General features: G+C 46.0%; 1 protein-coding gene across 2 annotated transcripts in view; it reads right to left on the reverse strand.

Annotated features, from left to right (window-relative positions):
- SCUBE2 (signal peptide, CUB domain and EGF like domain containing 2) overlaps window positions 1-16,441 on the reverse strand; it is a 36,520-nt gene extending 20,079 nt beyond the window's left edge. The window contains exons 1-9 of one of the 2 annotated variants that reach the window (XM_079307576.1): window positions 16,224-16,441; window positions 13,765-13,887; window positions 13,280-13,405; window positions 10,337-10,471; window positions 5,462-5,587; window positions 4,399-4,515; window positions 3,762-3,851; window positions 2,504-2,620; window positions 1,454-1,576 (exon numbers count right to left, since the gene is read on the reverse strand). In XM_079307576.1, the coding sequence (XP_079163702.1) occupies window positions 1,454-1,576; window positions 2,504-2,620; window positions 3,762-3,851; window positions 4,399-4,515; window positions 5,462-5,587; window positions 10,337-10,471; window positions 13,280-13,405; window positions 13,765-13,887; window positions 16,224-16,326 (1,060 nt within the window). In that variant the 5' untranslated portion in view covers window positions 16,327-16,441. The remainder of the gene's footprint in view (window positions 1-1,453; window positions 1,577-2,503; window positions 2,621-3,761; window positions 3,852-4,398; window positions 4,516-5,461; window positions 5,588-10,336; window positions 10,472-13,279; window positions 13,406-13,764; window positions 13,888-16,223) is intronic. The other variant, XM_079307575.1, reaches the window with a different exon arrangement.
- Between the last annotated feature and the right edge of the window lie 1,323 nt (window positions 16,442-17,764).

Here is a 17,764-nt window from a genome sequence, read left to right on the forward strand (position 1 = left end):
GCTCAGCAGCTGCAGGGGTGTGCACATCTATGTGAGCTGAGCAGATTCTTTCAAAGCACATCATGAACATAATGAAATGGCAGTTTTTAAAAGGAGAGCTTGCTTTGCCAAACAGGCTTTTCCTTGGCAAGCGCAAAAACTGCTGTTGTGTTTTTACAATGATGTTTAAATCAAATTATTCCTCTTCTATGGGAGAAGAAAACTGCTGACAAAACTCTCATTTGATTAGGATTACTCTACACAGAAATGAAGTTGTGAAGGAAAGTATTGCCTTGTTTTTTCCTCCTTAAATGAAGCTCTATATGAATATACAGTGCCTGATTTAACCTGCTCAAAGTTTAGTGGGCTCTGAGGATGAACACTCATTACACCATCAAAAGCACCTAAAATTTTTGTGCTAGCACATTTTGCATGCCAGGTAAGGATGCTGCAAGACAAAAAAAAAAAAAAAAGTTCTCATCAACTTCTCTAGCACTTTTCATCAGTCTTTTCCTTAAAACAGTCTAGGGAAAGCAACAGAAGTGACAGGGGCAAAAGGGAGATGCAAGTCTTCAAGATGCATTCAACAGATTTAATCAAAATAAAACCCCAAACTATCTCAAAAATCAGATGTTTATACAGTAAGTTTTTTCCATATAAATAGTTGTCTTTCTTTGCCTATTTATAAAGGAAAAAATGCACCCAAAAACCCAGGTGAAAATTATCTTGGTCAGTTCAGTTTTCTGAAGTTCACCTTTAATGTCAGCTGGTTGTCCAGGAAATCTCAGAATTCACCATTTGGCTGACTGAATTGACATTGTTTCATCCTGTTGCTTTTCCACAACCACAGATCATTTTGACCTTCAGATTTTTTTGTGCATCTAAACAGCTTGAATAGGATTGCTAAATCTATATGTACAAACTGCTGTACAGCAAAGCCAATATGCTTTGTAGGTCTCACAGGAGAAATCTATGTCATCCTCAAAAGCAAATGCTTTGTGGTGTTTTAGGGAATAGAGATTCCAGTTTGTCTACAGACCTAGAATTTCATAGATCACGTTATGCCTTTCTCATTTAATAATGAGCTCACAGCAATTAATATCCTATTTAAAAAAATAGTTTCACTGCAATGGTGAATCAGTCAGAAAGATGGAGAGAGAGAGATTGCCTAATTTCCCCTGTAAATTATTTTAAGATCATTAGGGTGGGGGGAAGCATTAAGCTTATAGAGTTTTTTTAATATGATGCTGTCTCTGTCCCTCCCAGATAATAGCTCACTGTGCCATTAAACTTATCTCCTACAATAGCATCAAGCCAACTGCATTAACTCAACAGCTGTTTCAGAAGAAAAAAATCCAAACTGAGGAACGGAAATTATTCTGGAGTCCATTATCACTTCATCATTGTAGTAGATGTCCAAGCCACGCTGATTTGTCCTACTTTTGTTGTACCATTGTCTCTCCAGTGCACATACCTTGACAGGACTTCTCATCTGTTAATAATTTAAATCCTTTTCTGCAGCTGCAATCAAAACTGCCAACAGTGTTTTTACAGAAATGATCACAGCCTCCATTATTGGACTGGCATTCATCAATATCTGTAACAACAATAACAACAACAAAAAAAAAAAGGCTTCAGCAAATAAACACAGAGCTTCAGCACTCAACCTCCTCTCAGTGCCAGATTCAGAAAACAGTCCAGTCGGTTGGAGGAGCCCAGAAACAAAATCTAGTGAGACTACCACAAATTGTAAAGAAGATCAGATCCAACTGTCCAGAATGATCCAGCCCATTCAGCCCCAGGACAGTGTTATTTGCTCTCATTTCATATATTCCTGTCAGTTGCATTTGGGTAAAGCATTCATAAAAGACCATTCCCTAAGTTCTGTTTGGAAACACTTTGACTCCAAGGCTGTCTAAGAGGTTTTAGTATTTTAAACATTCTCTCCATTTCCTTTCAGTAAGCCCTGCAGAAATCTCAGACAGACACTTCCTGAACTACCTTGTCCTTTTCATGGCAATATTAGAATGAGGCCTTTATCTAATGTTAATTAACTCAGGCTTGGGGATTTCATCATTTTTGCTGAGCAGAACAGTGTTAACATCTCATTACTGGAAAAGCAATATGACCTAGAGCCTAACCATGCCTTTGCTCCTCACCAGAGCTCTCATTAGAGCTGCTTGGAGCAGAATATATTTATAAAACACATCCCTATTTACACACTGATATTTTCTTACCAATGCCCAGCTGGCTGTGGGTAGTACAGCAGGCTATTGGACCTGTGAGCACTCACACCTGCTGGCCTCTGCTTGACCACAGAGCTGGTTTAGCTCTCCCAAACCTGACCTTTGTAAAAATGAGGCACAGGAGGTGGAAGTGGAGAGCAGGAGGGCAGAGAAGAGATTCTCTGCACGATACACCTGCTTTGAAGGGAACTGCAGCCTCCCTTTGGAGATCAGCGTCTTCCAGGACCTGACAACCCCTGACAGGTGTTGGCACACGTGGCCAGGAGTACAAAGCCCACCTTTGCAGGTCTTGCCATCGAACTGGAGTGTGAATCCCACGGGGCAGCTGCAGTGGACTCCGGTGGACGTGTCCTTGCAGGTGCGGTCGCAGCCGCCGTTGTTCACCGCGCACGTTTCTGGACAAGGAGAAACAGCTCAGGGAAACCAGCATGGAAACGATCAGGGAGATGATCATGGTGCCAGCAAACATCATGGCACACAAGGCATGGGGGCAAGCACACTGCTATGCAAACATTTAGCCTAGAACACATGAGAAACTGCTCAATACACGTCTTGGCAAAATCCCTGCCTCGGCAATTTCCAGGTTTTTTGCAGAAACTCTACAAACCAAAGTACTGTCTTCTGGGTATTAATTATGTGTGTCTTAAACACACATCCCAGCTCCTTGGTGATGGATCTGTTACTGTCAGTCAGTTTCCTTATGCCCACACTGAATCCTGGCTGATGCTCTGGCACTTCTCACCAGTGAGACACCTGGTTACACTCAGCACTGCTAAACGAGTTTTCTTCAATCCCTCCCAACTCATCTTCCCATCCTGCCTGTGCTCCAGTCATGGTGGATAACACCCCCACTGAGCATTCCTACACCTGGTAACCCCATCTCAACCAAAGTATGTTCCTCTAACTCCCCCCTATGCAAACTATGTCTAAATCTCACTAAACTTTTCTAGTGAACACTTCTAAAACACAGTTCTTCCCACCCAACCAAACAGAAAAAACTCACTCTGAGGTATTCATCCTCTTGCCATCAGTCTAACCACCTCAGCCAGTCTAACAGCCTTTCCACTGGCTGGACAAATGCAATTTTACATGGCATGTATTGATTAAGAGAGCTGCAAAGAACATTTTTTCATGTCTGCTTTTATAAATCTACTTTCTAGCTCTGTATCCTCATTTTCTGCAGCATCAAGCATATGCTACTTATTGCCAGGTTTTGAGAGCTTTACTGGTTTATTCTCATCTCACATGCAATATTGGCAGGCTAGAGGTGTCCAATCTCCAAGGGAAGACAGAGTGCATCTTCTTTTTTCCTCTGTCATTCTTTTTGAAAACAAGGCTATTCATTTAGATGACTAAACATTAGGGAATAATATTATTTCCTTAAGAGAGATCGTCTGAGGCAGAATTCAGCCCAAAGCTGAATGCCACCATAAAAAAGAAAAACAAACAACAAAAAACAACAAAAAGCCTCACACTAATTCTTGGATCTAAAAGATTTCAAGCAGCAGCAGAATTATTTTGGATCAGCACTTTTACCCATAAGCAGCCGTCGCTTCACTCTCTTGTCCACATCAGCTGCTGCTGTGGTGTTTCCCTCAGAAACTTCAACAGCAGCTTCTTCCCTCTCTGCAAGGAACATGGAAAAGCAAGTGAATAAAGGTGCAACACACACACAAACACACACAGCTGCATGACACACTGAATCAGAGACAGTTGGAACTAACCAGCAGAAATAAATTATTTTTAAAGAGCAAGTAGTAATAAAAATCACCAAGACCCTTCAGACAAAACCATGAGAATATTTTGCTTTTGTGGCTTCCTTACAAGTCATGTTTGCTTCAGTGTCCTTACCAAAACAAAAGATGTGCTACAGATGAAGTAAACAGCAGCAAGATGAAAGAACTAACTGAACTGCTCTTTTAGGAGTGCACTGTCATCATCCATCGTGGGCTAATTACAACAACCAGCCAGCTATGCCTGAGCATTTGATTTCAATCAACAGACAACAAACTCTTCCAGAGACTGGAAGAGTTTATAAATCTGAAGTGCTTTCTTAACTGGATAACTGCCATGCCAAAATTACACATTAATTGATTTCAGAGTTTTTACAGAGGAGCTCCCTGCTTACACTCTCTGGCTCATGCTACTGAAGAAACTGAACCTGCATACTGACCCAGGCAGGTTTTCCCATCCACGTGCATGACGTACTTGGGGTGGCATCCACAGACAGGCCCCTGGTCAGCATCATCACACGTGTGCTGGCAGCCCCCATTCCCGTGGTTGCACGTCACTAGGAGGAGAACACACGTAACCCATCCTGGCACCCTGGAAACTGGGAGTTCTAAGCCTTCTGTGCTCTCACACTGACCCCCAGGAAAACACTGCTTGTGACCTGAGAGGCCGTGGAAAAGGCTTCCAAGATTAAGGGATAAAATGAGAATCGCTGGTGTGCGGTTTGAATAGAAGTGTGTAATATCACCTGGTGAAAAATTCAGAATTTAAAGTCTTAGAATATAGTAATATGTAGAGGGCAAGATGGAGGTTTTAGGGCGGAGGTTTTGTCCTTCTTCATGAGTTTGAGTAATATTTTGTAATCTGATAAAAAATCTGCATTGCGGATCACAGATAATTAGTTATTAAAAATAAAAATAATTTAGGTAGCATTTCTTAATTGAACCATTTGCTTCAGAAGGCCTTGTAAAGAAAAAGATAGGTTTCTATTTTTAGTTTGTTAGCTAGAAGTGCTGCAGAACTCACTGTAACATAGATAACAATTAAAAAAATCTAAACCTGAACAAGAAATACATTCTCTTATGCATTTAATCACAACCCTAAAAAAAACAAGTGATACAGTGGTGCCTCTCATGTGAGGAAACCTGTCAGGGTCAGGAACTCTCTGAAGAAACCCTCAGAAGTATTTCCAGCACCTCTGAAGGACAGTGTGCAGCTCCATCTGAGCATCCAACACCCCTTCCCATCCTGAGACTGAACCACTGCACAGCTCTCTGCTGGAGCTGAGCTTGCCATTGTCATGAATGATGGCACAACTCCCAAACTGCTGCATTAATACACCTGTGTGACAGTGTCCAGGAAAGACATCAATTCTGCTTTAATTCACATGCACACAGCTCAGGTGTGCCATCCCATGTCAGCTAAAACCAAGTCCCACTGCAGGGCAAACAGAACATTATTTGCTCCCCTTGGGAAACCATAAGCACATGCAGAATGTTGCCTACAAATGCAGCTCCTCTGGTTCTTGGACAGCTCAAATCCTGGCCGGCATTCACAGGCAACTCCTCCTTTGGGTGTTTCTCTGCAGATGTGGGCACAGCCATGATCTTTGTTCATGCAGCTCATGCCTTCTGCAAAACAGGAAAGGGGCAAGAGCATCAGCATCCTCAGCAGCTCAGTCAGTTCAATACACACAGACTAATCCCCTAACTCTGAGAAGACTCTGCAGGGTTGGGACAAGAAGTTTCAGCTTGCAGAGAAGAAAGGCAGCAAGTCCAGCCCTGAAAAGTCAATGGCCCCAAAATTTCTCCTTCTGTGATCTTCCCTGTGCAAAGTCAAAGAGCAACATCCATAGAACTGTCCAACACCTGAATTCTCATCCAATGCTCTCACTTTATACTTTTAGGAGTTCATAAAACCTCCTCATTTCTTTTATAAAATGGCAATGTCCTGGCAGGTCAAAGCCTAAAGTGAAATTCTTATTTCTGTGCTTAAAAGAGCAGCCAGCAGACACAGGAATGTTTAGAGCAGCTGTCACAAAGGTCATCCCAGTTTCAATTCCTGGCTTACAAAGCAGATTCCCATGGCCATAACCTATCTCAGCAGTGACCAAGTGGAGATCAGGCCAATGTGCAGATTGCACACATGATCATTAGACCAAATTAAACAAATAGGGTTTTTTTAACAGAATTTGATGAAGTCTTCCACAGTGCTACAAACCCAGGAAAGAGAAAACATGTGAAAGCTCTCCTTGGGTGTACAGAGAACACACCTTTATCATCATCAAACCCTCTGCCTTGGCACATTTAGCTTTGAAAGGACAAGTCACAGCACAATGCTCTTTCTTCTCAGTGAGAACATTCCATTTGTGAAGACCAAGTGGAGCACACTTTGGCTGCAAGGGCTCATCCCACAGAACCCCAGTGAACTTCTCTGGAGCTGAGCAGACACACAACCAGGAGAAGAAAAAGGGTGACCCTGCTGCTGAAAAGGGATTGTGTGATCAATTCCACACTCTATATATTTTTTAAACTTAGACAGCCCTTCGTTCAGCCTTATTACCAAGGGAAACAAACCCACAGCATTAGGCAGAGGTTGGCTTGTCACCATTATTCCACTCCACTTCAATTAGGTCCTTGTTCCCCACTGCTATTCCTGCCCCCTGGAGCACCAGCCACAGGACTCCTTCTGTATTAAGACAGCTTTAAGCAACAAAAGAATGGATGTTGCAGAGCTCAGATTATTCTGCTCTAGTGGCTTTTTGATTCCTTTCCCACAGTGGGGACTCTCCACAAGTCCAACAAGACAATGAGACCTCAAATCCTGCAGCACACAGACACAGCCTGAGGAGCCCACAGGAAAGCTGTCACCATGATTGAGTCAGCCAAGGAAGGAGACAACCTATGAGGCCACAAATTAGCCTCATTAGTGCTGCTGTTTTTGTGAAAGTTCTGCTCTCAAGCATGCAGCAGGGTTTGGTCTGTGAGCTCAGAGGGGTTAGAGAGCATTAAGAGAATTAGCAGCTTAGTTTCTGTTAACAAAGTTATTCTTTTGTCTCTGCTGAGCTACCAAAGGGGAAGCTGCTCAAGCAGGTACTTTGGTAGAGTTCACTGACACTAAACAAATGGTTTATATGCTCCATTTGAGACTGCTCCATTCTGAGTGAGCAGAATTCAATCAGGTCTCCCCAGAAAGCTGAAACTTTGCTTTCCAGATGCATTTTAATAACAAAGTTCCCATTGTGTAACAAGGTACTCCACCAAAATCTAGCCAAGCCAAAAAGCAGCTTCATAGAGGACACCCACATCCACACACTCCAGCATTTACTTTAGGGCTGCTGCTTGTTTCCAAAAAACCTCATTTTCCAGTGTTGGATTAAAGATTTGTCTGTAAAGCCATAAATGCTGTGAGGCTGCAAACTCCTTGGTGGACACAAAACCTCTCAGGTCACATTGCTCCAGTGCTGTTGGAATGGCAGAATCTGGTCCAGAAACAAACCCCAAGCAAATTTTGGACAAATCTCCCCACACACTTCCCAGACATACAATTTCTCTTGTAGGAGACCCTGCCCTATGACTCATAAATATTTTTGGATGGATGGCTCTGGATTGTGCCACTCAGCCAAGAGGTGAATCCAGTGCCTGCCTGGTTGAGCAGACCCCAGACCAGGTGAGACCCCTGTGATGCAAACCTGAGACTCCTGCCACTGGCAAAACAAGCCAGCACAACATTTCCCTGACAGGTCATGCCAAATTAATCTCCTACATGTATGATCTGGGTTTAAATCTTTATCTTTTTTTTACACAGAAGGTGTCAGGACAACATTCCCAATCTGCTAAGAGCATTAAGGCTCCATCCAGGGCACGTTCAAGCAGACATTCTGTAGGGCAGAGAGAGAGGATGCAATGGGACAAAGAGCTGCCAGACATTGTGAGAGAACAGAAAAATGGTGAGGAGCATCAGCACAGCCAGCAGAACAGGACATCCCAGGACTGCTTTAGTCTTCCATCATGCTTTCTACATCCTAGTGTTAAGGTAACTTTTCCCCAAAAGCTCTGTGGTTATCCCTGTTCCCTCAGCCAAGGCTCCAGGAGTGACAGCTGAGATGGTGCCTGTGATGGGTCCACACAGCAATTCAAAGTGTGGCTTTCACCCCACAGATCCTGCTCCTTCCCATCAGTTCAGCCCAATAAGCACAGAGCTATGACTGTGAAATACCACAAGGGAGAGCAGCAAGATTTGCCATCCAGAGCAACAGCAGCCACAAAGATGCACCATGTATTTAGTGACAAAAAAAATCTCTGTTTTCCTTCAGGTTTTTGTATTCCCTGATATGGAGCAAACTGAGCCCAGAAACAAGGTGCACATGCATGGCTGCCCTGCCAGCTACTTTAACCCCTCCCAAGGTAATTTATTCTGCCACACAGATGAAGAGCAGCTCATTCCAGCAGGCAAACAAGGAAAAATAAAATAGGATTGTACACAATTTCCCAGGACACTTTCAGTTCCTGTGGTTTAAACTTCAGTTCACTCTGTGAATTTAAAGGCCAATATTGCAGACCACAGGGAAGGTCTCTCAGGCACTAATATATGAAGAATCTTAAGAGGGCTGAGAGACAGGGAAGGAAATATTTCCTCATTTTACAGACAAGAAGCAAAACTGAATAGATGGTCTAGGCAGAAGGAGCCAAAATCTGCTTTGATCAATGCTGTGAGGTCTCAGAACCAATAAAGTACAAACACAGCAATGCACACACAAGGCAGAGAACAGAAGTCCCAGAAACGAGCAGAAAAGCAGAGAACAAAGTGAGGGGAAAGATAAAGAAGTGAGATTTGGCTTACAACTGACATGCCCACCCAAGGCAAAAAAAGAAAAAAAAAAGGTTAAAAAAATGGTGGGGAATCCCAAGCAGCACTTTACAGTAATGAAGGGGGGGCAGAAGGGAAACAGTCACAGCAAGAAAACCTGAAAAAATGGCTTTTAAAGAAAGCAAAACAAACAGCTCATTGTTTTACCAAGAAGAAAGAAAATGTATCAGGCAAAACAGTGTGCTGAGGTTTTGCCTTAAGACTAGTTTTCATAAAGATGTATTTTATTAGACAGTTTTTATGGAAAAAAATCCATCACTTTTGTCCTTTTTGTTTTCCTTTCCAAAGGAAAACACTTATTTTTAGTGGATGTTTGGTATTATGAAAAAATGGGGGTTTTTTTAATAATTTTGGGATAAAAAGTTAAGAGAAATTAAATGTGCCTTTAAGAAAAGAAATAGAATTCCAAAGGAACAAATAAGAGAGCAAATATTAATGACAGGGAATGCTGCTGCTACCAGTTCAAGAGAGCAGAAGGTACTCTAGTAGCTGCAGATATGAAAAAAAGAGTTGGAAGTTTTTCCTCTGCTGGTATCAGACAAGACAAGGAGTTCAAGCAACCACTTTCTGTCCTTGGAGCCCCCCTCCATGGATGCTCACAAACCCAGAGCCTGCTGTGCCCTGTCCCAGCACTGCTGCCCTCCTGCCTGGCCCCACTCCTGGCCCAGCCCCTGCACTGCCAACCTGAGACCAAGCCCAGGGCCAGAGGAGCTGAGAACACAAATTCTCCATCCAAACAAAAGATCAATCCAGCTCTGTCAGATGACAGCCACCTCAGCACCCTCTTCTGTGGATGGCCATATATGTCTACAAATGGTGATCTCTTCACTTTGGGGATTTTTAAAGTGAGATTTGTTTATTCATGCTCAGATTCCTCTCACAGTTATGCCAACAATAAGCCATAGATTAAAGAGAGCCTTGCAGCTTTAAGTGCTTCTTAGTAAGATTTTTGCTGTACAGTTCAATGGACAACTCCCTGATCTGAGCAACCACTTTAAAGCATTCCCTAAGGGCATCCAAAATAATTTTGTTCCATCTGATGTCTAATTAGATATCCAAGACTCTGATCTCTCAGAGGTCCCTTCACAAAGGTTTCACTCAAAACAAAGCATGAGATTAGAATACCTCTAGGGCTGACAAACAATAAATCTCTTAGCTGAAACCCAAACACTGAACAGGGACTCTGAAAGATATCTGGAGACTGTGCAGGTATTGCCTTGTAACTAAGGCTGCTGAAAATGCCCAGAACCTCCATTTGTTGCCTTTCCTTGGATTGGGACACCGTTTATCTGCACAGCAGAGCACCAATGATCTGGGAATGGAGCAGCACAGCCTCCAGCAAGCACAGCACTGCTGGCATCAAAGGGGAGCAAGGGATACACAGCCTTCAGAAGATCCTGACACACTGCTCTTTGAGGACTTCAAGACCCTCCTCAGCTTTGAGAGCACGAGCCCAAATCCCCTTTTGCAGGTGTTTGAGACCTTTCCTCCTGCAGCTGCAGGGGCAGTACCTTCGGAGCGGTGGATGCAGGTGTGCTGGTTGTCACTGAGGAAGAACCCCTCCTTGCACAGGCACTCATAGCTCCCCACGGTGTTGACACAAACGTGCTGGCAGCCACCATTGTTGAACATGCACTCATCTGTGTCTGAGAGAGAGGGGGAAGGACAGAGATCAGCTCAGTGCTCACACCAATGCACAGACAGGCACCAGCTCAGATTGGAACCAGCCAGGCAGCCCAGACACCCCAGGTACCCTGTGGCTGCTGTTGTGCTGCCACCCTTGGCAAAGTGCATCTCTGCTCTTCCCCTTTTTTCCTCATCTTTCCCATTTTCCCATCTTTGCAGCCTGCCTCAGCAGCCACAGAGCTCCCAAGAAGTGCTGCCCAACCCAACCCAACCCAACCCAGCAGAGTTTTTGGTTCCAGCTGAGGCAGAGCAGTTTTGGCAGGGCCAGATCAGGACCCCCAGCCATGGGAACATTCCCTGCCCCCCAATGCAGCTCCACTCCACAGCTCAGGTACATCCAGCTCAGCAATCACATATGGGTCTGGATGGCTCAATGGCACAACAACCCTTTGGTTCCAAACCCATCCAAGGTGTTTTCCCAGAAAGCTCCACATCCTGAAGCAAAGCTAGAACAAGAAAAATACAAACCTCAAAATAAATTCAGCTAAAAAACCCATCCCCTGCTCCTGACTTACACCCTAGCTAGAATTCACACACCACATCTGTTCTGGTGCCTGGTTTGATTTATCATCCTCCTCCCTCAAGTCTAGGACATCATCACTCATCATCAGGGCTGCTGCTGTGTTGACTGACTGCAGCCAAGCACAAGAGCAGAAGTTCTGGAAGCAGTTTTAATCTTGATTTTGCAACGTTCAGAGTCTCAACAACACCAGAGAACACAGAAGGGCTCTGCTTGCAAGATAACCAAGAGAACCAAAGAGCAGAAAAACTTCAGTTAAGCCTCTGAACAAGCAGGACAGCTTCCCAATATCCAATTCTTTGGAATTTTACCCCTTAATAAACACAGGCTTTTTGTAACCATGACTGCCAAATACTTTTCGTAGCCTAATTTTCAGAAATTTTAAGGGGAACTAAAAAAAACACTCAGTCCCTTAAAAACAGGACAAAACCTTGCTGAGGCAAAGCACTGGTCTCATTTGCAAATTCATCTGTAACATCATGTTTGCTCCCTGTTCTGTTCATTGTTCCTGGCTAATAGTACAATGTTTTTAATTTAACATTGTAGCATTTCTGGCAGAAAACAGCTGTCCTTTTAAAAAAAGGAGAAAGAGAGGCTTTTAGTAAGAAGCATAACATAGTATTACAACAGATTTAATGTCCACTGAAGGCAGTGAGTAAGCCAATTGGATGCAAAAGAATGTGACCTGCTGGAGAAAAAGAGCGGCTGACATATCTCCATCACAAAGAAACTGAGTATTTGAGAGTTCTACAGCCATGTGAATGTGCAAACAATCATGAATAAACAGCCACCACGAGCCTTTAGTGCTACAGATTTGAACTCCAGCAGATGTTTCTGTCTTACAGACCTTGGAAGGCTTTCAAAAAAATCATCTCTTTCCAACAAGTAATTGTCTATTTGGCTTAAACCCAGGCACACAGCCGAGATCTTCAAAAATAAGGGTGAGAGGAGGGCAACCCTGGCGTGAACAAAGTAAATAAACAGATTAAGAGAAGATGTGATCCAATTTGCTGCATGCCAAAATATTTATTTAACGTTTACATCACAACTCAAAACTGGCACATCAGTGGTAAAAACCTCCTTGTATGTCAATGATATTTTGTTTTATTTTATTCTATAGGTCTGCCACGCAATACTGAGCAGCTTCCCAGTGACATTGCAGGTGGTGGATTTTGTCACCGGTCACAAAGCAAGTCAGCTGAAGTGTGCCCTGGGTACAAAGAGAGCACACAGGTGCCTTTGGTGCCACTGTCAGAGCCAGTGTGCTCCTTCACATCCAGCCCCTCGTGGTAACCTCATCTGAACTCCACTCTGTGTTTACACAAAGGCAAAAATGAGATGGATGTTCTGTTATTTTAAAGCATCCACAGATATTTTGTTTCCCTCTGTACTTTATTTAAATATTTGGAACCTGGTGAGTTCACCCTCTCCTCCACTTATGCTGTGGGTAGCTGGGCACAAAACAGGTTCCCAGCAGGTAAAACCCAACACAATCCCACTGAATCCTCCAGAATTTTCTGACTTGTCCCATCAGAAGATAGAGCCTGGGGATGGTCTGACCCCCCTCCTGATGTGCCACACACTGGTGGGAAATACCCAGCCAAACCAACTCCAATTAGCAGTGAGAGCAAGGTTCTCCCTGATGTGGATATGTGGAGTGCAGCAGCAGAGAAAACCTGAGCCATCTCTGAAAATGAACTGGCACAGGTAGCACAGGGCTGAGCCACACAGGTGCCCAGCTGGGCTCCAGGAAGCAGGAGAGCTTCACCAGCTCCAGGCTTAGTCCCTCTGCTCCTCAATGGCCTCCATCACACACAGCTACTGCACACTCCAAATCATCCTCTCCTGCTAGGAATACTCAGAGAAACCCCCACATCACAGATATTCTTGAGAGAGAAGCCTGGAAACACACCTGACAACTGGTCCTAAGCTAACTGTAGAACAGAGAGGACAATGATAACACATGTTCCTTTATATAAGCTCATTTAGCATAATAATAGATGACATTTGGCACACTTAAACCCAAAGCACTCCAGAGAAATACAGCACAGTTATCCTCATTTACAGGGGGAAAGAGCCACTCTGGGATGGTACCTCAGCACCTGAAAATCCTTGAAACTGAATCCCTGTGACACTGAAAAGTCACTCTCCCTCTGAACCGACCCAGCCCAAGAGACTGCCAGGTGTTTTCCATGGATGCAGCTGCAGGGCTGTGCTCCCAGCAGCCTGTCACTGCTCAGCTCCTTACCCAGGCAGTTGTGGCCATCGTGAGCCAGCATGAAGCCATCGTAGCAAGTGCAGCGGTAATTCCCGGGAATGTTGAAACACTCGTGGACACAGCCCCCATTGAAGTCGTTGTCACATTCATCAATGTCTAAGGAATAAAGCTAAGGTCAGTTTGATGGATGCTTGCCTGAGTGTTATAGACAGGGATGTGACTGCCTAAATCTGAGCAGCAACTGCTGTCCAAAATCGTCATTGTCTTGCAAACACACTATATTTGGTGCATTTTTTGCTGAATGTTTCTGATGACTGAGAAAACACCCTGAAATACCCTTGCAGCTTTACCATGAAGGTGAAAATCCATGCAAGGTTTGCCTTTGATTAAGTGAACAAGAAATGACAAAACCATCATTACTTTGATTTAAAAATCACCCTTAGTTATTTTCAGTGGCTCTATTTTCTTAGACATGTTCCATGCTGATAGACAACACAGTGCTCTGGTCCCTTTACCTTCACATTTCCTCCCTTCTCCAGTGTAGCCCACTTTGCACATGCACTTGTACAGCTTCGGGGTGTTTTGGCAAATAGCATCTGGGTGGCAGTCATCCAGCCCCAGGGCACACTCGTCCACATCTGTGGAAAGACAGCAGGCTCAGGAGGGATGTCAGCAGCAGGAGAACAGGGCATGTCTCCTGAACACCTCCCTGTGGTGCCCACAGGAATATTGTGTGGTTTTGTGTGTCAGGACAGAAACATGCAAAGGCAGCATCTGCACTTCAATTTGTGTCATATTCTACCTGTATACAGATATTTGTATGCAGTTCAGAAAATCCCATGGTAAGCTTTTGTGCCCATTTATGAATGCATCCAAAACAATCTCCTAAGGGCTAGATGTTCTGTGAAATTCTGCTGATAGTTTCACAGAGATTAATCAGAGATTGGTAATCTTTCTGATTAACAAAGAACAGTTATCAAAAGAGTTCTTGATCACATCCATGCATCACCTGCAGGAAGCCCAACGATTTTTAAAATAACAAGGGAAGTTGATTGAAATGTACTTTCAAAGTCACCACCACCAATTTAAAAGACTGACTTACCATTAAACAGATGTATAATCTCAAAATAATCTTTTTTGATACAAGAATAATATCTGGGGAGCAGCATTGCCAAATCACCTGGGCAGCCATCTCAAAGCACAGCAAACTGAAGCAAAATATCCAGGTGGAAACTTCAGAGAAGAGGAAATGAAGAGAAAGGGAAACACCAACAGGAAGAAGTCCTGGAGATGAAGAAGAGCAGACAGAAGAGGAAGAAAAGTTACAGGCAGTAGAAGACATCAGCACAAGTTCTTCACACAGCAGAAGAAAACAGAAGCACAGAAACAGAAAGATTTCCAGAAACTGGCTAAAAGGAGGAATTGTAGAAGCAACGCCCCACACAGGTACAAAAAGCACCTCCTAAAGCAAGAAACAGGGCATGAGTATCAGCAGAAAGCAACTACTTCAATAGTCAGCCACTTTTTATGGTGGGGATCACTTTCCAAATGGAAATTTCAGCCAGCACTTCTCCCATTTACAATTATAGCATTCATCCTGCTCTTTTTTTTTCCTTTCCCCCAATCACAAAATATGCCTGTAGGTACTGCAGCAGCTGCCAACTGCAGAAAGTGTTCATTTGGTTTTAACTCCTAATGGGTTTTGGCAGTGGGAAACAAGGCAAAGAGCCAGTGTTAGAGCAGCAGTGCCTTCCTGGCTCTCAGGTGCACACAGCTCCAGCAGCAGCAATCCTCAAATGCTGCCACCAGAAAGAAAGGAGAAGGTGGCAAACACTGGAAAGCAGATAGGAAGAGCAGCAGGATCTGCTTCCTCCCAAAGCAGAGAAGTCAAGCCATTAAAAAGTATGGAAGGCAGTGAATTGAAGGAGCAAGTCGTGCAAGGAAGGGTGTGGGCAATAGCCGAGGGATCTCCAGCTGGTGGGACTCAGGTAGATGGGGCAGAAGGAAAGGATGAGCAGGGAAGAACAGCAGGCATAAAGCATCATCCACGCGTGCTGTGTGCCCTCGGCACCGCCAGCTCCCCCCTGCCCTGCCCCGGCACAAGGGGACCCAAAAAACACCCAGCGAGGGGGGAACTTCCCTCTAAGGGAACAGAGACAGCAGCCAGATCTCAGCCAGCGGCAGGACAGCAGCTCAGCTGGGTTATTTTCACACCGCCCCTCTGGGATCCGCAGCGTGCGCTGAAGATCCGCACCACGGAGCCGCATCACTAATGCGTGCAAAGGCGTGGAAAACAGGGCTAGGAAAAATCCGTAGGCACAGAGAGCGAGATTTCCCCTTGCACTGACAGCATCCTGAGCAGAAGAGAGACTCTGCAGGAACGAGACTGTGAGCAAACATCGCAGCCTTCAACTTGGCAGGAGGCGGCGGCGGGAGAATCCCCGGGCTCGTTCCGCGGGGAGCGAAGGCAGCTCCCCCCGCGACACAGCCCGTTCACAGCCCGCTCCCGGTGCCCCGTCCCGGGGCTCGCCCCGCTCCCAGGGAACTGCCGGGAAAGCGGCACTGGCAGCACCCGCGGAGCCCTGCGAGCAGCGACCCCCGGACCTCGCAGAACCGACCTGGAGCGGAGAGCCGGGACCGCGGGGGGAGCCGCTGTCAGGGGCTGGGGCGAGCGGGGCAGGGACCGGGACCACTCACCGGGCAGGGGACAGGCACAAGGGACACTCAGCGGGCAGGGGAAGGAGCAGGAGACACTCACCGAGAAGGGGAAGGAGCTGGGGGCACTCACTGGGCTGGGGCAGGGACCGGGATCACTCACCGGGCAGGGGCAGGGACCGGGATCACTCACCGGGCAGGGGACACTCACCGGGCAGGGGCAGGGACGGGGGACACTCACCGGGCAGGGGCAGGGACCGGGATCACTCACCGGGCAGGGGCAGGGACGGGGGACACTCACCGGGCAGGGGACACTCACCGGGCAGGGGCAGCGCGGCGGCGCCGCCCGGCGCGGGCAGCAGCAGGAGCAGCAGCGGCAGCGCCCCGGCCCCGGTGGCGGCGCGGCGGCCGCCGGACCCCATGGATGGATGGATGGATGGATGGATGGATGGATGGATGGATGGACGGCGCTGCTGCCGCTGCCGCCGGGCGGGAGGAGCGGCGGCGGAGGAGGAGGAGGAGGAGGGAGTGTCTGGGGAGCCCGGCCCGCCTCGCACTGACAGCGGGCGCGGCGAGGCTGGGCGGGCCTCCCCCTGCCCTGCCCTGCCCCGCTGCCCCGGGCGGTGCCGGTTCCGAGGCGCCCGAGCCGCCCGCGCACCTGCAGAGCACAGGTGTGCCGAGCGCGGGGAGCAGCTCTACACGGCCCGAGGCTGCCCCGGGAGCTGTGCCCGGCTCCCCGGACACCTTCCCCAGCAAGGAGCCCCTGGCACCCGGACACCCGCGGGCGCTCCCGCCTGCGTTTGTTCAAACACACAACATCGACACTTTCACCGTGTCATTCCAGAGCGTGAATCCCCGGCTGAAGGCCATGCCACTCCCCAGCCAGACCCACCCCACCCTACCTGCAGTCCCAGCCAGGGATTTCTCACAGCTGTCACTCCTTTGGCAGGTAAAATTGGCTCATACATTATTCGCTGAAATTATAATTTCCTAAATAATGTCTGACCTTTCAGGCTGCGAGCAAAAGCAGGCAGTATTCTTTTCCACCCCTCCCTCCCATCCCCATTTCACTGCCCTTTCTCTTTTGTTTTGTTCTGTGAGAAATACCGAGCTGTTTCTAGTTACAAGGGCGGTTTATACACATTAGTAAATCTTCAGAATGAAACTTTCCCTCAGTCTTTGTCTTTGTTTCCTTAATGGCAGCTATAAATTACCACTCTCCTTTCTCACTGGAGCATCAGGCTTCACTGCTTTTGAAATGATCAAAGTTATTCTCTTTTTAAATCCAATGAGAAGCAACCTTTTGTGTCTGCTGGACGGTTTCAGTCTTAGTCAATCTCATCTATAAATACATAAAGCTGCTCATTAAACACTCCAAGGATTCCCCAGCCCTGCACCATACCCCAACCCTCCCCTCACCAACAGAGCAATAAATGGATGAAGGGTTTCTCGACAATTTCCATGATCCCATGAATAAACCATCATGCAGGGTGGGAATTGGCACACCTGCACATCTCTCATCTCGGGAGATCACTCAAGGTGTCTCCACTAACAAATGTCCCAAATAGAGAGAAGCCATCTCCCATCCAGGCACACAACTTGAAGCCATTATTATTAGTAGTATTAATACAACTAACTTTTTAAACACATAAAGTAAGAATACATATGAAGAGTGTAGCAGAAAAACCAGTAAGAGACACTGAAGAGTCACATAACCAAAATATCTAAAGCTTTCTGAGGCTCTGTAAAAGCAAAGCATCTTTCCTACTTCTGTAAACTAAAACATAAAGCGAGACATAAATATTTGGGAATGCCTGAGTTAGATCAAAAGATCCCACTGCAGCTTGGAAAACAAACAGA

Source organism: Erithacus rubecula, assembly GCF_903797595.1.
Source record: "Erithacus rubecula genome assembly, chromosome: 6".
In the NCBI taxonomy this organism is placed as follows: Eukaryota; Metazoa; Chordata; class Aves; order Passeriformes; family Muscicapidae; genus Erithacus; species Erithacus rubecula.